Here is a 21,100-nt window from a genome sequence, read left to right on the forward strand (position 1 = left end):
AACGAAGCCCAGGCTTGTACATAGTTCCACTCCCGTCAATATCTATGTTTCAAATAAACATCAAGGAACACTTAATGCATGTCAATAAGAGAAAAGAAACCACAAACAAAATCATATCCATAAAGGCAATATTAAAAGGATGGGTTCACGCGAGATTTCTGGCTTGGGGAACGAGACTCTAGTCTAGAGAGTTTGGAGTCTGTCGTAACGAAAATCTTTATGTCTGTGGGGAGCTGAAATGGGGAAATTGGCACACACCACACACAATACGATCAAGGCTGTTCAATCCAAGATTTTGTTTCTTCATGTGTGGGGTCTATCTCAGATAAGATTTCGGTTAAGATTTTGAAAATCCTTATGTGTGTACCCCGCTTAACCCTAAGTTACTCCAGGGAGACTGTCCTGTCTAACCCTCAGTTACTCCAGGGAGACTGTCCCTATCATCTCTGATTCTAAGTCACTTTAGATAAAAGCGTCTACTCTGCTAAATGGTTAAAATGTAAAGAAACCAACAACAACAACAACAACAACAACAACAGTGTATCTTCATTACCTGCTGGTGTCTGCAGACGGGGTAGAGCAGCCGGGTGTCCAGCCTGGGGTTGTACTGGGCCAGGGACTCCCGGCTGTAGTGTTGGATCAGCGCCACCACCGAGGAGAAGCTGGTGGGCTCAGAGAAGCCGTACGTGCCCTCCCCATGGAAGATCTTGATCAGCTTGTTGCTGCCCCCTTTCCTGGAAGGGCCAAAGACATCGGAGAGCGATCTGAGCTGAGATTACGTTCGGGGAAGAAGTTGGACGCTCTCTGAAGCAGTGAGGCTTTATGACATGTGATATGAGTGCCTTCCTGAACAAGGTAAAGGTTATCCTGAACAACTCCCTAACTTAGTCTTAACTCTGTCCTCACCTGAGGGAGGGTCACCTGAGGGTCAGGTGTATTACCTCACCTGAGGGTCAGGTGTATGAATGAATGAATGAATGAATGAATGGTCTTTATTGTCATTGATATAGTACAGGTACCAAACAACGACATTTGGGAGGGGGGGCTCCCCTGGTGCTAGGAAAAAAAAGAAAAAAAAAAAAAAAAAAAAGAAGGGAAAGGAGCTGGTTTACATAAATAAAGGCTATGTACACTATCCACTATACTATACTGTACAGATAAAACACTGTGCTGTACTCTATGCTATGCTATACCTATTATAACATTTCCTATTTCTCTGCAACCTTATGTACCCTAGGGTTGTCATATTGCACATAGTGTTATTGCACATTCATTTAAAGTGTCGCAGTTTGCAGGCTTGAAATGTACACATTTGTGCCTCAGCACTACACCTGATTTGTGTGTATTAACTCACCTGAGGGTGAGGGTATATTCTCCTTGCACCTTACAGGAGGCGTCTCGGACCAGGAAGCTGCCGTCAGGCGCGTCTCGTAGTCTAACGTTCACCTCCTCTCTGGGAGAACAACACAGAGGGAAGCAGTCAGAGCTAGGCTTGAATCAGGCTCAAGAGTTCAACTTTAAACAGTTTAAACAGTTCAACTTTAAACAGTTTAAACAGTTCAACTTTAAACAGTTAAAATGTAAACAGTTTAAACAGTTAAACTTTAAACAGTTTAAACAGTTAAACTTTAAAGTAGTTTCCTTTATGAATTACCATCCAATTTGTTCAGTTTAGCTAACGATGCTAATGATGCTAACAACGTTTACCTTGAAATGTCTCCCCAGTACCATTCAGCTTCAGACAGCTTGTTGCCGTTGCCGTTGGAGACAGAGACAGAGACAGAGAAGGCCATGGCTGGGGTGGATGGAGGCTGGCTGCAGGGGAAGGGAGGCAGTGAGAGGCGTGTTAATGCGTTTATGACCCTGGCCCTGGACCTAGCATAGATCACTGTTTACTCATGATGACTGTTGGATAGAGGATTCACTTACTTAGACAAATGTGTTTGATGTGAGTCGCTTTGGATAAAGGCGTCTGCAAAATGTCAAAAAAAAAAACTATGTTTGCAGTAGCTTGATGGTAGTTAACTACATGTAAACCCTCATAGTGTTTCCTGTGGTTAACTACATGTAGAGGTGTAGGAAGCTGCTGTCATTTAATCAAACAAACATTGGAATGACACTAGACAGAGTTCCTTAAGTTACAACTGACACACTCCTTACAACTGACACAAGACTGACAGAGTAACTGACACTCTGTAGCAGTGAGTATAGTATACTGTGTATATATATATATAGTATAGTACAGAGGTTCCCAAACTTTTTTTTAACCAAGGCACCCCTGAAGCTTTCCCCCTTCTCCAAGGCACCCCAACGAAGATTTAAAAAATGCCTCGGAGCTTAAACTAAAAACAATACACGATGAATTGGTTTGAAAATGTGTGTTTATATATAATACATAAGTATTGCCCCAATGAATTTTAACAAGATAATAAAAGTCATAAATGAACTGTAATGGATGGGCAAGAATGCATAGGTCAGTCAAACTATCGCTAAATTAAATAAAATTGTGGCCCTCAAGGATTGTACAATATGGGAGGAGACTCAGAGGGAATTCTTCACACAAATAAAATATCAAAGGCCTGTATAATCAATCAATGGAACAATGCTTTTTTGGGGGGCTTAAAATAATGCCTTAAAATGTAATTCTCATTTCAATGCTCATTCTGAGATTATTATTTCACATCTGAACCAAACGGGTATAATAATTTAACAATAATAATCATGACAGAATTGTAAAAATTGAGAGAAATACAAAACAAAGAAATATGTTGTGCGCATTAGTGGGACACATGCGCCTGCTTTTGGGAGCAGAGTCTCTTTATGCGGGGAGCAGGGTAGGCTGGTTCATTAGGGGCAATTGGGCAATGCCCCACCAAAGGGAGAAGAGAGAGATTTTTTTTCTATGACTTCTAGACAGTGTTGCTTCTGAATATCATAGTCCAATCAGCTAGTGTTCTGTGGCGTATATCATAGTCCAATCAGCTAGTGTTCTGTGGAGTATGTTCCAATCAGCTTCAAGTCCCGCCCCTTTCGGGGCAACTTTCACACTACGCGAAATTGCACTAGGCTGTTCTCGTAGACTTGCATGTAAAATCTATTTTGGTAACTTCAGGCCATTCGGTCATTTGTCTATGGGGTTTTGGGACATGCACCGAAAGGGGCGGGACTTGAAGCTGATTGGAACATACTCCACAGAACACTAGCTGATTGGACTATGATATACGCCACAGAACACTAGCTGATTGGACTATGATATTCAGAAGCAACACTGTCTAGAAGTCATAGAAAAAAAATCTCTCTCTTCTCCCTTTGGTGGGGCATTGTCCAGTTGCACCTAATGAACCAGCCTCCCCTGCTTGAGGATATTACAACTGGACCTATTACCGAAGTCAAACTTCGTTTGTGGTCGCAATCTCCGCGGCTGTTAGGCTGCTACTGTTGGTGTTTTGCGAAGCCAGAATACACAAACTCGACCTGAAGGTAAGAGAGTCAGCTAAGATAAAAGCTACTTCAAACATTTAGTAATATCGTCAGCATGGTACGTTTTCTATTGTCGTCTTTTAGCTTGTTTGTTTATGTATTCAGCACACGCACACACACACACACACACACACACACACACACACACACACACACACACACACTCACTAGAGGGGATGAAGAGGTCTGTACAGGGGGGTAGGGGGGATGAAGAGGTCTGTACAGGGGGGTAGAGGGGATAAAGAGGTCTGTACAGGGGGGTAGAGGGGATGAAGAGGTCTGTACAGGGGGGTAGAGGGGATGGAGAGGTCTGTACAGGGGGGGTAGAGGGGATGGAGAGGTCTGTACAGGGGGGTAGGGGGGATGAGGAGGTATGTAGAGGTGGGTAGGGGGGATGAAGAGGTCTGTAGAGGTGGGTAGGGGGGATGAAGAGGTCTGTAGAGGTGGGTAGGGGGGATGAAGAGGTCTGTACAGGGGGGTAGAGGGGATGAAGAGGTCTGTACAGGGGGGTAGAGGGGATGAAGAGGTCTGTACAGGGGGGTAGAGGGGATGAAGAGGTCTGTACAGGGGGGTAGAGGGGATGGAGAGGTCTGTACAGGGGGGTAGGGGGGATGAGGAGGTATGTACAGGGGGGTAGAGGGGATGAAGAGGTCTGTACAGGGGGGTAGAGGGGATGAAGAGGTCTGTACAGGGGGGGTAGAGGGGATGGAGAGGTCTGTACAGGGGGGTAGGGGGGATGAGGAGGTATGTACAGGGGGGTAGAGGGGATGAAGAGGTCTGTACAGGGGGGTAGGGGGGATGAGGAGGTATGTACAGGGGGGTAGAGGGGATGAAGAGGTCTGTAGAGGAGGGTAGAGGGGATGGAGAGGTCTGTACAGGGGGTAGAGGGGATGGAGAGGTCTGTAGAGGTGGGTAGAGGAGATGTAGAGGTGGGTAGAGGTGATGAAGAGGTCTGTAGAGGTGGGTAGAGGGGATGAAGAGGTCTGTACAGGGGGGTAGAGGGGATGAAGAGGTCTGTAGAGGTGGGTAGAGGGGATGAAGAGGTCTGTACAGGGGGGTAGAGGGGATGGCGAGGTCTGTACAGGGGGGTAGAGCTATTCTCATGCTAAAATCGACTGTAAATCCAGATTTTAAAGTTGATATTCTTCCCCGTGGAGCATGCCCCCATAACCTGTGCCCCACCCAAAATGTTTAGCACCAGCCGCCACTGGCGGGGAGAGATAGTGGACACCGCGACACGCAGGTCCTGTTCCACTGACAGACGCGTGCGTGTCTTGTTCTTGACGTATGCTAGAGAAGAAAAAGCCAGCTCGCACAAGTAGGAGGTTGGGAAGGGTAAAAGCACCTTGATGGCGCTCTCTGAGAGAGATGGATATTCATGTCCCACAAGCAGTCAAAACCTATCCAAACCTAGCTCACCATGTTTGAGCTTCAGTGTGCGGTCCATAATGAGCTCTGCCAGTTCATCTTGAGCTTTGCTGCTCAAACTAGCGGCTGATGCTGATGAGAGGGGGTTGAACGGATCCCGGAGCCAGTCGAAGTCTTCGTTCATTGGAGGGAAATAGGACTCAAATCTCTCCTCCAGCATACGTAGGTGCGCAGCGATCAGATTCAAGAAAGACGCTGACTTGTGTGCTGCGTCATTGGCCGTCAACGTAAACATTTGTGTTTTTCTTGGCCACCCCGTCTTGCCACCGTCTCAATTTGGATCGGAATCCGTTCAGTTTGTCTGTCGCTGTCAGGATATTCTCAGCCTTCCCTTGCATTTTTATGTTGAGGTCATTAAGGTGGCTGAAAATATCTGCCAGATAAGCAAGCTTAATCCACCACGATTCATCTTCCAATTGTTCTTTGTATGGCAAGTCGTGCTCACTGACATCAGTTCATCTTGGAGCTCATAGACACGGGATAACACCTTGCCCCGCGACAGCCAGCGGACCTCTGTGTGTAATAAGAGCCCCTCATGCTCGGACCCCATCTCATTGCACAATGTGCTGAACAGCCGTGACTTCAGCGGGCGTGATTTTACATAATTAACCATTTTCACCGCTTGGTCCAAGACTTCAGTGAGGAGTAGTTAGTTAGTAACTAGTAGGCCTAGTTAGTAAATTAATATCTTTCAAATCTGAGAAATATATATTTTATTTGCTTATGAACTCCATTGCACATGTAATAAACAAAGTTTATTCATGTATTATTATTATAATTTTATATGATACTTTTTTTTATTTTTTTACGAGCAGATTTGGCGGCACCCCCGGACAGGTGAACCACTTTGGGAACCTCTGGTATAGTATACTGTACATACTGTACATACACTTTTATCCAAAGCGACTTACATTGCAGTTAGTGCATATATTTCAGTATATACGGTCCCAGTGGGAATCGAACCCACAACCTAAGGGTTGTTAGCGCCACGCTCTACCAACTGAACCACAGAGGACCATAATGGAGGTAGGTGCCTTACCTGTTTCCTCTTGCACTGCGGTGTCTTAAGGCCTGGACAGACAGACAGACAGACAGACAGACAGACACAGACAGACACAGACAGACAGACAGACAGACGGAGAGACAGACAGACAGACAGGCAGGCAGGCAGACAGACCGACAGGGACAACAGGTGAGTGAAGGCAGTCCTTTAGGGATCCTATCCAGGCCTGGGTGTCATCCTCTGTAGAAGACAGCGCTGACGCTCTGATGTTCGCTAGGCTAACAGGAGGAGCAGGAGGAGGTTGAACTCTCTCACAGGCTCTTTACTCTGTCTGTGTGCTGCTGCTGCGTCTCTCGCTGTGTAGCTCTTGTTCTGAGTAGCAGTGTGTTTATGTGGCATAGCTGGGCGCTGCCCTGCCCTGTGCGGGCGTGCGGGGGACACTGTCCTGACTAGCCCTGTGACAGGTGACACCGTCTGAGCGTCTGAGTGCCAGACATACTGATCTGGGATCTGTTACCCAGCGCTGGGCCGGGCCAGGCCGCGCGCTGCTCACTGCTCTCTGTCTGAGTGCCAGACATACTGATCTGGGATCTGTTACCCAGCGCTGGGCCGGGCCAGGCCGCGCGCTGCTCACTGCTCTCTGAGCGTCTGAGTGCCAGACATACTGATCTGGGATCTGTTACCCAGCGCTGGGCCGGGCCAGGCCGCGCGCTGCTCACTGCTCTCTGAGCGTCTGGTCTGTCGGCTGGCAAACAACAGCTGTGCTGCATGAGGGGGAAAGGCTGGTCCAACCCTGCTCTCTGTCTGTCTGTCTGTCTGTCTGTGTCTCTCTCTCTGTCTGTCTGTCTGTCTGTCTGTCTGTCTGTCTGTGTCTCTCTCTCTGTCTGTCTGTCTGTGTCTCCTTCTCTCTCTGCCTGTCTGTCTGTCTGTCTGTGTCTCTCTCTCTGTCTGTCTGTCTGTCTGTGTCTCTCTGTCTGTCTGTGTCTCTCTCTCTGTCTGTCTGTCTCTCTCTCTGTCTGTCTGTCTCTCTCTCTGTCTGTCTGTGTCTCTCTCTCTGTCTGTCTGTCTGTGTCTCTCTCTCTGTCTGTCTGTGTCTCTCTCTCTGTCTGTCTGTCTCTCTCTCTGTCTGTCTGTCTCTCTCTCTGTCTGTCTGTGTCTCTCTCTCTGTCTGTCTGTCTGTCTGTGTCTCTCTCTCTGTCTGTCTGTCTGTGTCTCTCTGTCTGTCTGTGTCTCCTTCTCTGTCTGTCTGTCTCTCGCTCTGTCTGTCTGTGTCTCCTTCTCTGTCTGTCTGTCTCTCTGTCTGTCTGTCTGTGTCTCTCTGTCTGTCTGTGTCTCTGTCTCTCTCTCTCTCTGTGTCTCCTTCTCTGTCTGTCTGTCTGTCTGTGTCTCTGTCTCTCTCTCTCTCTGTCTGTCTGTGTCTCCTTCTCTGTCTGTCTGTCTGTCTCTCTCTCTCTCTGTCTGTGTCTCCTTCTCTGTCTGTCTGTCTGTCTGTCTCTCTCTCTCTCTCTGTCTGTCTGTCTCTCTCTGTCTGTGTCTCCTTCTCTGTCTGTCTGTCTCTCTCTCTGTCTGTCTGTCTCTCTCTGTCTGTGTCTCCTTCTCTGTCTGTCTGTCTCTCTCTCTCTCTCTTTCTGTCTCTCTCTCTCTCTCTCTCTAAGTGGAGGACATAATCTATTTGTCTGTCTGGAGCATGTCTGTGTGTCTGTCTGTTTCCGTGAGTTCAACTGTGCAAGGTCATCTTAAACCCATTTGAGACAACAGAAGCTCCATAACGTAGAGTAGACCATAGTGGAATTAGCCTTACTGATGACGCCTTCAAACACAATAAAATGACACTTTGAAGGAAAGCAGCCCAACAAATTAAATACATAATTATTCTACTATTATCTAGCTGGTAGGCATTTCTCTGTTGTCCTGGGAGACTCTGTTTCTGATAATGTAAGTAAGTAAGTAAGTAAAGCTTTATTTATATAGCACCTTTCGTACATGAAATGCAGCTCAAAGCACAAAGCAACTAATGTCACATGTGGGGTCCCTCAGGGGTCATGTGGGGGTCATGTGGGGGGGTCCCTCAGGGGTCTGTTCTGGGTCCCTTGCTCTTCTCCCTGTACATGATCCCATTAGGTGGAATCATCAGAAAACATGCTGTACATGTTCATAGTTATGCTGATGATACTCAGCTGTACATATCTGTATTGCCTGATAATTCACATGCACTCAGCTCGCTGGAGAATTGTCTCAGAGATATACAACTTTGGATGTCCAAAAATGTTCTACTAAATCAGGACAAAACTGAGATTCTTGTCATTGGACCAAAACCACAAAAAGACAAATACCATTTTTTCCCTGAATACCATTGGGAACCTTGGTTTCAAACTGCAAAAATGAAGCTAAGAATCTAGGTGTGATTATAGATTCTGATTTAAGCTTTGAGCCTCATATCACATTTTTAAGTTTTAACCAAAACAAGCAGACAAGCTCATATAACTCCTATTTTAGAGACTCTATGCTGGCTTCCTGTTAAGTTCAGAATAGATTTCAAGATCCTTCTGCTTGTTTATAAAGCTCTCACTGGCACAGCACCAGAATATGTTCAGACCTTTTGCTAGCATATCAGCCCAATAGAGCTCTCAGGTCTTCTGCTAGCATATCAGCCCAATAGAGCTCTCAGGTCTTCTGATGCTGGTTTTCTCTGTGTACCACATGTACAAAAGAAGAGATTTGGTGAGGCTGCATTTTATGCACCCAGATTGTGGAATGCACTGCCAGTTTACATTAGGGATGCAACCCCAGCACATAATGTTCAAGTCAAGACTAAAACCCCATCTCATGACTAAATAATTAAATGATGATTATATAATGATTGGAGCACTTTGAGCTGCAACGTTTGCAGGAAAAGCACTATACAAATAATAACATTATTATTATTATTATTATTATTACAGCCTTAGGAGTGTGTCCATGGCAACCAAGCATTATAATAAAAAGAAACAGGAAGACAGGGCACTTTGTCAATATCAAATAATTTATTATAAAACAGTTAGGGAACAGGCAGTAAAAAACACAAAATAGATCAATCTTCACACTGTCTGTGTCCGGGGTGAACCCCTCTAACTGTCTGTGTCCGGGGTGAACCCCTCTAACTGTCTGTGTCCGGGGTGAACCCCTCTAACGCAGGAGCCTTCATCACCTAACCTGAACACCAGGGGTGAACCCCTCTAACGCAGGAGCCTTCATCACCTAACTGTGTACGGGGTGAACCCCTCTGACGCAGGAGCCTTCATCACCTAACCTGAACACCAGGGGTGAACCCCTCTGACGCAGGAGCCTTCATCACCTAACCTGAACACCAGGGGTGAACCCCTCTGACGCAGGAGCCTTCATCACTGTCTGTGTCCGGGGTGAACCCCTCTAACGCAGGAGCCTTCATCACCTGACCTGAACACCAGGGGTGAACCCCTCTGACGCAGGAGCCTTCATCACCTAACCTGAACACCAGGGGTGAACCCCTCTAACGCAGGAGCCTTCATCACCTAACCTGAACACCAGACAGTCTCCATACCACCCTGACCTGAACACCAGACAGTCTCCATACCACCCTGACCCTGGACATCCACCACGCCCTCAGAGGTAAAACTAAAGTCATAGCAGCAGAAAGAAAGAATGAACGTGGGTTCTGTTCTTGCAGATGAGTCTGTTAGACCGTGTAACTAGAGTACACCTAAGACGTTTGTTAAAACCTGACAAAAATGATGAACAGAAACTGATTCAACTTGAAAACGTGCAAATTCAGTACCGTACGATGCGAAACATCTCAATGTGCTGCTGTATGTTTGGAGGAGACAAAGCACCATCTAGTGTATACAGCTGTGGGTGCAATCCTGGTATTGTATGAATATAATCCCAGCCATGGATGAATTACATAACCAGATGAAAAAAACAAGAAATTTGGGCTCCAATTTGCTTCCTCTAAAGAGCGGTGTTGTTTACACCGACGTATGTAGCCGTCTGTAAGACTGCGCTGAGGTGGCAGGTTAGTTATGGTTATGACTGGAGGTTCACAGAGATAAAAGAGGTTTTATTTAGTTGATGCCGATAATAAACAACAACTTCATTACACCGTCTCAGCATTTTGGAGAAGCTCAGTAGGTTAAATTTTGCGCGTCGTTGTTGTAGGACAGTTGAGTGTTTTGATTAGCGTGTCGTTCATACTGAAGCTCCTGGTCATTTTATGTCAAAAAATGATAATCCATTCCAAACATCGCAGTGAAATCCTGATTGGCGAGGACAACAGGCGTCTTTATGTCATATTCAATCATCCCTCAACCCCCACCTCCTCACCCATCCCTCATCCCCCACCCTCATCCCCTACCCCCTCATTACCTGAGACCCGCCCCCCCCCTCTACACTAACACATTTAGCTAAACGAAAATACCGATATAACAGCAACGACCGCTAAAGTGGAAGCATATTGGAGCCGTTCTGTCCCAGGTGAGAAGGTGGACTGTGCTCTGGCCGTTCATGTCTCAGGTACATGCCTCAGGTGAGGAGGGGCGTTCACGTTTCAGGTGAGGATGGGCGTACACTCAGGTGTCTCAGGCGAGGAAGATTTCGTCCCGATACAAAAATAGAAGACATCAGAAAACACAGTATGGGCTGTTTGTCCCAGAATCCCATGCTGCGATCAAATCAAGTTCCGCCGTGTCTGTCACATGCAGCATGCGTCCGACCGACAGGAGAGTAAACAAGAGCACAGGAGCACTGGACACCTAGACTGGATATGCATATACACCTGTCCTCTCAGGTGGGACACCTGTCACATCTACTAGTGTTGACATGTGACACCTGTAAACTGGAACAGCCAAACAGTACATAGTATCAGAGAGAGAGTGGTATCCTCAAGTAGAAATACATCATTCCCCCCCCCAAAAAAAAGAATATAAAGAAATCCCCCATGTCCTTAAAGTTGTTAGTTAAGTTAGTTCCATCGACCAGGAACTCTGCTGTCGAAGGTTGTAGAAGGTTCAACCACAGCCGGTACCGTTTGACAGGATGTCAACCTGCTGTAGTGTTTAACTGAATGGTTGTGAGTGACACAGCACACAGGCCTGGCCTGTACGCACCCCAACACTGGCCTGAACCCCCAGCAAGCTCTCTGCCCCCCCCAGACGACCGTCCTCACTGCCCTGGTCCTCCACACTGCCCTGGTCCTCCTCACTGCCCTGGTCCTCCTCACTGCCCTGGTCCTCCACACTGCTGTGCAGTGAAGGTTGGTGTGAAGTATCAAGTAGAATAATGCATATGGCATTACAGGTGACAGCCTCCATAATAGATCCATACTGTATGTACAGTACGAAGGCAGAACACCAGCATGTCTCCTCTCTGAGGGGTCTGAGTCCAGGGGGGAGGAGGGAGTTCCCTCCCTGGTTTAATTAGCCGTTTAGCCTTCCTATGTGTGTGTTTCTCTCTCAAAATAATTCCTGTAAAAATATCTCATCTTTTCAGTGCACTTTAATTACCCAATGTAAACATCAATACATGAAGAACATGACGTGGGAATGGGTTTGACGCGCGGTGGTGTTTCACCTGCGGACCTGGAGCCACTGGGAGGCAAAGTGCCAAATAAGGCCAAAGGAAGCAGGAAGTAGATAGATATCATGAGAATATAAAAGGTTGTATAAAAAGCTGACGTCCAGTCTCCTGGGAGGTTGGAGTATTCCAGAACGCAAAACAACAAATTCCGGAACACACGAACACTGCCTATCCCTAATCACAGAAACACACTTCCTGTCTACTACTTCCTGTGTGATGGAGATGATGTCATAATACTTGACAGCGTTACAGATACCGCTCCATGCTTTAGTACAGCTGTTACAGCAAGCTCACACACATCATCATCATCAATGTTATGTTGAAATCCACCAGGAACTCAGGAGGTAAACGCAGGTGTACCCCTGTACCTGGTGTACCCCTGTATACCCCCTGTTTACCCCCTGTGTACCCCTGTATACCCCCTGTATACCCCCTGTATACCCCCTACACACAGACATGAGGATGGATCTACACCCCGCTGACATGAGGATGGATCACCAGTGAGAAGTGCAGGAGGAGATGAGGTCGGGGTGACACAAACACAAGCCGGTTTGCGACAAAATATGATTAGATATTTTCAACAGGTTTGAGAACTGTCCTAGCTGATTAATTGAATGTCTTCTACTGGAGTCGTTGAATAGAAAATGACTGACGGCCTCATAAAAGGGAACTACGTTTCCCTGCTACTGTCAAGTAAACACGACTGCAAACAATGAAACCAGAAACCAGAGCTTCAGTCCAGCGTCTGTCAGATAGGGCTTAGAGAACAACAACAACAAGAGAGAGAATACAACGTAAACCAGACACGTATCAGGTGACCTGTTACAACTTCAGACTTCTGTCAAAAATATACGTTTTGAATAATTAACTAGTAAGTATTTGAGGGGCATTTGATTTAGCTTGGAGTAAAGCCTTTATGGACTAGTTCCACTAGTTCCATTGTACTGGGCAGACTGAATCAAGCACAGCCTGAGGTTTGACAAAGACTGAACAAAGGCCTTCATGTCATGTTTTCATCCTGCAGGTCTGATTACTGTATGATGTCATAGGTTCTGTAATCACCTGCAGGAATGTGCTTTTACATCCGTGTCTGGCCCAGGCCTGCCTTAGTTAAGTTAGTCTAGTTTAATATCACCCTCCAGTTCTGTAGGATTCAAAAATTGATGATTCCAAAATACTCCAAATACATGTGGTTTTACATTCTGACTTCTTTACATTTATGAATCTTTTTAAAAATGATCAGTCGAGACCGCTCTCTCCAAAAACTCATTTCTGAGACGTTCGGTCTGAAGTAAACTAGCTAGCTAGCGTACGACAACCAACCACTCTGTACCATGACACCCTTGTTGAAAAATAGACATTTATAGAAAAATCCAGTCGAATGACGTCAAACTACATTTCCATGGTTACAAAACGTGATTTTTACCTTGGCTAGACCCCAGCATCAATTTGAACACTTTTTTCCTTTTTGGCCCAAATTTAAAAATTCTGGCAGCTTATAAAAAAGTAATAAATAAGAACAGGTAACAAAGTCCAGTCTGTCTCCGGACGTCACGTTATTTACAAAAAAACCCAAAAGAAGTAAAAACAAACAAAAAAAAACTAACAAAGACAATGTAACAATTTTTGATCGTTGGCCTGGAAAGACTCTCGATTGTCCACGTCCCTCCTTCCTCCCGCAGATGAGCGTGGGTTAGCGTTAGCGTGGGTTAGCGGGTTAGCCACGCATCCTACACAGGCATGGCTGGACGGAGATCGAGTCCCAGAAATGTCACTTTTTCACCGTCACCTTCCCTTTCTGTTGGCTGGAGTCCAGCGGGCTTCCCCCCCCAACGCCCCCAGCCTCCCCCGTGGCAGTCTGGGCTTTAGACGGAGCAGAGGACGGGCCTGGTACCACAGCTGCAGCAGACAGGAGAGAGGAGGGCGTGTGGTGTTGTGTCTGAGGGAGGACGCTCGCCGCCGCTGGGAGGGGCTCAGGGTGGTGTTGTGTCTGAGGGAGGACGCTAGCCGCCGCTGGGAGGGGCTCCGGGTGGCTCTCGCTGTCCTCCTCTCCGTCGGAGCACGGCTCCCAGTCGTCCGGCCCCCCCTCGCTCTCCGTGGAGCCCTGCACGGCGATCTGCGGCACCCGGCTGAACCTCGACACCCCCGACACCTCCTCCTGGCTGGGCTCGGGCGGCTGGGACACCACCCAGGCTGCCTTGTGGTGCTGGGGGGGCTTGAGGGCCGCTGGGGGGGGCGGGGCGGTCACGGTGAGCACCGGGGCCGCCGACTTCTCCTCGGGCTCGTCGAAGCTCACCTCCTGCACCGCCTCCTGCTTCTTGAAGGAGTCTCGTCTCTCCGACAGGTTGAGCTTCCTCATCACCACCAGCTGCTCCGAGGAGCGTTCCCTCTGGCCCCCCCCCGCGTACCCCATCCTCCCCCCGTGGTCCCCCCCCACCCCCAGGAGGAACCCCCCCCCCACCTCCACATCCACATCTCCTCCCAGAAGCTCCGCCCCCCCTCCTCCTCCTCCTCCGTCTCCGTAGAACGGCACTTCCAGCGTGTGCCTGCGGTAGGCGCCAGAGAGCTTCTCGGCCGACTGCACCCTCTTCAGCAGGGGGGAGCGGGGGGGCTCGGCGCTGCGGGGCCGTACCATGTGCCGGACGATGGTGGGGGGGGAGAGAGTGGTGCCGTGGAAGGCGTGGGCGTGGCTGTGGCCGTGGAGCGTCTTGGCTAGGCCCGGGAGGGGGGAGGGGGAGCGCTGGGGGGAGAGGGGCTGGGGGGAGGAGGTGCAGGCCAGGGGGGAGGGGGGGATGCTGCTGGTGGACTTGCGGCGGCCCACCTTGGTGTAGCGCTGGGGGGTCAGCTGCTTGGAGCCCAGGCCGTGGAGGGAGCTGGGCCGCAGGTGGGGGGCGGGGGAGCTGGGGGAGCTGGAGCACGGGGAGGTGCTCTGGGGGGGGGTGGAGTCTGGGAGAGGGGGGGGGGGAGGAGAGACGTGAATTACACAATTATCTGGAATTACACCTATTAATAACATTTGCGTAAACAGTTTTGGTAGTACTAGATCTTAGTACTGCCTTTGACACTGTAGACCACGACATTCTAATAGATAGACTAAAAACCTGGGTAGGACTTTCGGGCACTGCCCTAAACTGGTTTAGATCCTACCTACAGGACAGAAGCTACTATGTCTCCATTGGCAATTTTTTATCTGACCAAATTAAAATGACATGTGGGGTTCTCCAAGGGTCAATCCTTGGCCCCCTTCTATTCAATCTCTACATGCTTCCATTGGGACACATCATAAAAAAGAACAAAATTGCCTACCACAACTATGCGGATGACACTCAAATCTACATAGCCCTCTCACCGAACGACTATAGTCCCATTGACAATCTCTGTAATTGCATTGAGCAAATAACCACCTGGATGACCCAAAACTTCCTCCAACTAAACAAGGACAAAACAGAGATAATTGTATTCGGTGCACCTGACAAAAGATCGAAAGTCAGTGCAAAACTTGATTCTCTCTCTCTTCACACTAAAAAACAGGTCAGAAATCTTGGTGTAATTCTAGACTCCAATCTAATCTTCAACAGCCACATAAACTCAATAACTAAATCAGCCTACTATCACCTGAACAACATAACAAGAATGAGAGGTTTCATGTCCAAGCAAGACCTTGAAAAACTCATCCATGCATTTGTTTTGAGTAGACTTGATTATTGTAATGGTCTACTAACAGGCCTATCTAAAGGAGCTGGTCTACTAACAGGCCTATCTAAAGGAGCTGGTCTACTAACAGGCCTATCTAAAGGAGCTGTTCGTAAATTGCAGCTCATCCAAAACGCCGCTGCTAGGGTCCTAACAAAAACAAAGACATTTGAACACATTACACCAATCCTGAGATCCCTGCACTGGCTACCAGTCTCTCAGAGAATTGAATTCAAAATCCTCCTCATTACATACAAATCACAAAATGGTCTTGGACCAAAATACATATCAGATCTCCTCCCACCCTATATTCCCCTAATTCCCCTGTGTATCTACCTGCCCAGGGACTGCTGATGTAACTTAGCTACCCAGCTAATTCAGGGAGAGTCAATGACTGTTGTCCACTGTCCCTTTTAAATAAACACATAAATAACATAGCTCCGCCCACCTGCTTGGCTGTCGGGGGCGGGGCTGCGGCAGGGGGAGGCGGGGCCGGCAGACAGGCTGTGTGTGGGGGAGCCGGGGAGGCTCTCGGAGGAGGACACGGAGGCGTGGAGCCCCGAGGACGCGCTGCTGCGACCGGCCTGCAGCACCGAACCCTGCTGACGGGACAGCTTCTTCAGGATGCTGCGCCGCCTGGGAGAGAGGAGGTATAAACTGTTATAAAGGAGTTATAAACAGTTACAAAGGAGTTATTAACAGTTATAACAGCTGTGAAGCGAGGTTGAAGGTGTCATGCTGATTATGAGCGTTAATGAGGAACAGTGTCGTCTTATTGAGGTCTCTCAAGTTCTGTTACATTTCTTGTCTTGAGGGTTTGATGTAGAGCACTACTTAGAAAACATTTACATTTTGGGCATTTAGCAGAAGCCTTTATCCAAACTGTACAGGGAGGTAGAGGGGAGGTAGGAGGGTCAGATCTACAGAAGACAGGTACTGACAGGTAGTGACAGTAGAGGACAGCTACCAGGGGTAGTGGTGGTCTAGTGGATAGTGTGTTGGACTTCCGATCGGAAGGTTGTGAGTTCAAATCCCGCCTGAAACCACACCACTACTAGTGTGCCCTTGAGTAAGGCACTTAGCCCTCAGTTACTCCAGGGGGAATGTCCCTGTAATTCGTAATTGTAAGTCGCTTTGGATAAAAGCGTCTGCTAAATGGCAAAATTAATTAAATTAAAATTAACAGCTGTTCCACCAACACACTGGTGAGATGCAGTCTGCTCTCATCCCTCCCACAGCGTGTAGTACCTCTACCCACCACCGGGGGGAGACAGGAGAATGGAGTCTGCAGTAGAAGTGGTGCTAGATGACTTATGGGAGCACCAACCACCCCCCTGGTAGATAAATATAGATCCAGTAGATAGATAGGTGATAAGGCATCACCTCCCGCTCCCTCCATAGACTCCAGATGGTCCAAAACTCTGCTGCAAGCCTCCTCTCAAACACCCGCTCCCGTGACCACATCACTCCTGTCCTCCACTCTCTCCACTGGCTCCCCATCAAAGAACGTATACAATTCAAAGTCCTCATCCTCACATACAAAGCCCTCCATAGCCTGGCCCCCCCTTACCTGACTGACCTCCTTCTCCCCCACCGCCCTACCCGTACCCTCCGATCCTCATCCATTGTTCCCCTCACTGTCCCACCCTCAAAACTCAAAGGCTTCGGTCACCGTGCCTTTTCACGAGCTGCACCCCGCCTCTGGAACTCTCTCCCTCAACCACTCAGAGACTCACCCTCACTCCTCACTTTTAAATCCCACCTCAAAACCTACCTGTTCTCCCTGCCTACAGCCTCCCCTACCCCTAGCCATCTCCCCCATCCCGGCCACCACCCCCCCCCCCCCCCCCCTCACGCATACAACCTCCACTACCCCAAACCATCTCCCCTAACCCTCCCACCCCCCTGATATGCATACAGCCTCCCCTACCCCTAACCACCTCCCCATTCGCTGATTCTGTGTTCCATGTGTCCTTGTTGCTTGTTGTTTTTGTGTTTTCCGTATCTCCTATATTGTCAGCGTCTTTGAGCCTCGGAAAAGCGCTATATAAATGTAATGAATTATTATTATTATTATAAGATAGGTACTTCACTGAACCCTGAGTTCATTAGCGAGTTTGTGTCGTGATTCTCAACCACGTTGAAACGTAGTTCCGTGTTTCAAAAGAAAAGTCTGAACATTTGGATTGGTTGGCCGACATGCAGAACCAAAACACTAGACCGTGTCTCATGTTCCATCTGATACAGCGGAATGTTCTAGCACCTGTCCTGGTTGATACAGCAGAAGCTAGCTAGCTAGCAGCTCCCTCACCTGTCCTGGCTGATACAGCAGAAGCTAGCTAGCAGCGTCTCTCACCTGTCCTGGCTGATACAGCAGAAGCTAGCTAGCAGCGTCTCTCACCTGTCCTGGCTGATACAGCAGAAGCTAGCTAGCTAGCAGCTCCCCTCACCTGTCCTGGTTGTCTCTCCTCTTGCTCCTCTTGCTCCTCCGGGCCATCTTGGTCTTGCTGCTGGTCTTGCGGGCCGGGCCCACCTTGATGGACGTGTTCTCCAGCGCCGTGGTCTGCAGCGCCACCTTGTTGCCGCTCTGAGGGACAGCAGGGTTGGGGTTGTAGTTTCATATCATATAGACTGAGAGCTGAAGTCTGTCTCTCTACATTCTGGGAAAAGCGTAGCTAACAACTCAGTCTGCCTGGGGACGGGGCCAATGACTTGTTGCGCAATAACTCTGTGTCGTACTTACTAACGTCTAGCGCTTCCTGTCACCACATTTGTTTGCCAAGATCAGTGATGTCATAAAGGATGTCGACTTTGTATATAAGGGCTGAGCTCAGAGAAGGAAGGGGCTCGGGGGCTCTGAGCCTCTGGACATTGCAAACTCGTTGAATCAGGTGTGCTGGTGGTGGAACAGATCAAATACTGTATGTGGAGCGGCTGGGGGTCCCCGAGGAGAGGCTGGGGGTCCCCGAGGAGAGGCTGGGGGTCCCCGAGGAGAGGCTGGGGGTCCCCGAGGAGAGGCTGGGGGTCCCCGAGGAGAGGTTTGACAACCACTGCTCTAGACTACCTGCTGCTACCGACACTCGTCAGGTTTAAGAGAGTGTTTAATAGTGTGTTTAATAGTGTGTTTAATATGAATGAATGAATGAATGAATGGTCTTTATTGTCATTGCTATAGTACAGGTACCAAACAACGAAATTTAGGAGGGGTGGCTCCCCTGGTGTTAGGAAAGAAAAAAAAACTAAAAAAACAAGAAGGGAAAGGAGCTGGTTTACATAAATAAAGGCTATGTACACTATCCACTATACTATACTATACTGTGGATAGTGTGTTTAATAGTGTGTTTAATAGTGTGTTTAATAGTGTGTTTAGTAGTGTGTTTAATAGTGTGTTTAGTAGTGTGTTTAATAGTGTGTTTAATAGTGTGTTTAATAGTGTGTTTAGTAGTGTGTTTAATAGTGTGTTTAATAGTGTGTTTAATAGTGTGTTTAATAGTGTGTTTAGTAGTGTGTTTAATAGTGTGTGTGTGTGTGTGTGTTTAGTAGTGTGTTTAATAGTGTGTTTAATAGTGTGTTTAATAGTGTGTTTAATAGTGTATTTAGTAGTGTGTTTAATAGTGTGTTTAATAGTGTGTTTAGTAGTGTGTTTAGTAGTGTGTTTAGTAGTGTGTTTAGTAGTGTGTTTAGTAGTGTGTGTACCTTTAGCAGCAGCTCCATCATCTCCGTGTGCACCAGGCCCTGCACTGACTCCCCGTTGACGTGGGTGATGAGGTCACCTGACCTAAGCCCCGCCTCCAGGGCCGGACTGCCCTCCTCCACGCTCTGAGGATACAAGATGGCCACCGCCATGATTACCATCACACATGTGTTTGTGGACAGGACATATAATAATGATAATAAATAATAATAATAATAATAATAATGATACATTGGACTTATGTAGCGCTTTTCTAGACACTCAAATACGCTTTACAAACTGAAAAGATTGTAGTAATAACTTACTTAAATACTACTATAAATCATTTAAAAAATAAATAATATATATTATCTTTTTGTTTACCCATACTGTCAGCGTCTTTGAGTAAAAATAAATAATACAATGAATTATTATTATTATTATGATTATTATGATTACTACAACAACTACTCACTCCTACCTCACCCCCCCCACCCCCCCCTACCTCACCATCCCCCCTCACCCCCCCCTACCTCACCATCCCCCCCCACCCCCCCCTACCTCACCATCCCCCCCCACCCCCCCCTACCTCACCATCCCCCCTCACCCCCTTCCAACAAGGACCACAATGAAAATAAGCAGTTCTGCTTTGTTGTGCTATCATTGATTGAAAACTATCAGACTCACAGAGACCATGTGGTGGAGGGTGTAGACTCACAGAGACCATGTGGTGGAGGGTGTAGACTCACAGAGACCATGTGGTGGAGGGTGTAGACTCACAGAGACCATGTGGTGGAGGGTGTAGACTCACAGAGACCATGTGGTGGAGGGTGTAGACTCACAGAGACCATGTGGTGGAGGGTGTAGACTCACAGAGACCATGTGGTGGAGGGTGTAGACTCACAGAGACCATGTGGTGGAGGGTGTAGACTCACAGAGACCATGTGGTGGAGGGTGTAGACTCACAGAGACCATGTGGTGGAGGGTGTAGACTCACAGAGACCATGTGGTGGAGGGTGTAGACTCACAGAGACCATGTGGTGGAGGGTGTAGACTCACAGAGACCATGTGGTGGAGGGTGTAGACTCACAGAGACCATGTGGTGGAGGGTGTAGACTCACAGAGACCATGTGGTGGAGGGTGTAGACCAGGGGTCGGCAATAGGCGGCCCGTGGGCCATTGCTGGCCCGTCACCAATAATATTTGGCCCAGCAGATTATTTTGAGAATCCACTTTTTATTTTTATTTTTTATTTTTTTATAATAATATCGGACCGACAGTCCCACATATAGCGCCTATAATGTCCGAATAGAGAATCGAACTCCACCTGAATAATGCTTATTGTACTTTTATCCATGTTGAGAGTGAATGACACAGGGACAGACAATCAGGCAGCAAGGTGCACCGAAGCGCACTGACGCTGAACCCCTCAGAGTGAATCATAAGCAGGTGGACGTCACGGTGCTGAAATAGCCGACATACCGTGTGTGGTTTGAACAAAATAACACGAGCTCAGTAAGCCATTCAAACGTAATGTTTACGTATATGTGACTGCAACACACATATGAACAGTAACAACGCAAATTCTGTTAAATTTTCTGAAAAACATTGAAAACAAAATCGGCGCAAACAAAAAGCATCTCCCATCGGTCAGTATTTGCTTGATATCTGGTGATATTGACGTCACTTTAATCCACAGGCAGTTCTCAAGGTTTTTATGCATCCATCGATTCCTCTCGTGCGTCTTTATCGCATTCATTGACGAAAAGGACGACTCGCATGTATAGAAAAGGAACATTGTGAGCACGGAAAATGTCTCTCACAAAGGCTTTGCATTGATGAAACCAGGTAGGATGAACGTATAGTTCGCTGTCCATTCCTCTTTAAATGCCCTGTTTCCACCGTCAACTTTCCTCTTTAGACCTTTGGAGAGTGACATTATGTTTCTCTTGCTAGCAGGTTAAATGTTTGGCTAACTTCACCCGGCACGCAAACAAACAATCCAATAATAATAATGTGACCTTGTCTGGGAGGAGGGGGGAATAATTATCAGAATGAAACTATGTTACATAATTATTAGAATAAGTTAGGCTACGCTACATCGTCAGTCCACACATTTATTATTCAAAAATATGGAAAAGTGTGAAACTACGTTTCAACGTTGTTGAGAATCACAACACAAACTCGCTAGTCAAGCCAAAATACTGCAACATAATGGATTGGACTGCTACCTA

The 21,100-nt window shown here is 47.6% G+C and overlaps 2 protein-coding genes across 2 annotated transcripts in view; both read right to left on the bottom strand.

Moving 5' to 3' along the window:
- Positions 1-11,235, bottom strand: part of LOC308156936 (phosphatidylinositol 3-kinase regulatory subunit gamma-like) — a gene marked incomplete at both ends in the record, with an annotated part of 22,585 nt that extends 11,350 nt beyond the window's left edge. Inside the window, 5 exons of the mRNA XM_080530394.1 lie at positions 554-734; positions 1,355-1,453; positions 1,708-1,815; positions 9,259-9,346; positions 11,028-11,235. Of these exons, the coding sequence (XP_080386520.1) occupies positions 554-734; positions 1,355-1,453; positions 1,708-1,815; positions 9,259-9,346; positions 11,028-11,235 (684 nt within the window). The remainder of the gene's footprint in view (positions 1-553; positions 735-1,354; positions 1,454-1,707; positions 1,816-9,258; positions 9,347-11,027) is intronic.
- Positions 11,236-13,271: 2,036 nt separating this feature from the next.
- Positions 13,272-21,100, bottom strand: part of LOC308156946 (microtubule-associated serine/threonine-protein kinase 3-like) — a gene marked incomplete at both ends in the record, with an annotated part of 80,229 nt that continues 72,400 nt past the window's right edge. The window contains 4 exons of the mRNA XM_080530407.1: positions 13,272-14,446; positions 15,642-15,829; positions 17,644-17,780; positions 18,890-19,012. Of these exons, the coding sequence (XP_080386533.1) occupies positions 13,272-14,446; positions 15,642-15,829; positions 17,644-17,780; positions 18,890-19,012 (1,623 nt within the window). The remainder of the gene's footprint in view (positions 14,447-15,641; positions 15,830-17,643; positions 17,781-18,889; positions 19,013-21,100) is intronic.

This window comes from Nansenia antarctica (assembly GCF_963989245.1).
Source record: "Nansenia antarctica genome assembly, chromosome: 1".
NCBI classification, from domain to species: Eukaryota; Metazoa; Chordata; class Actinopteri; order Argentiniformes; family Microstomatidae; genus Nansenia; species Nansenia antarctica.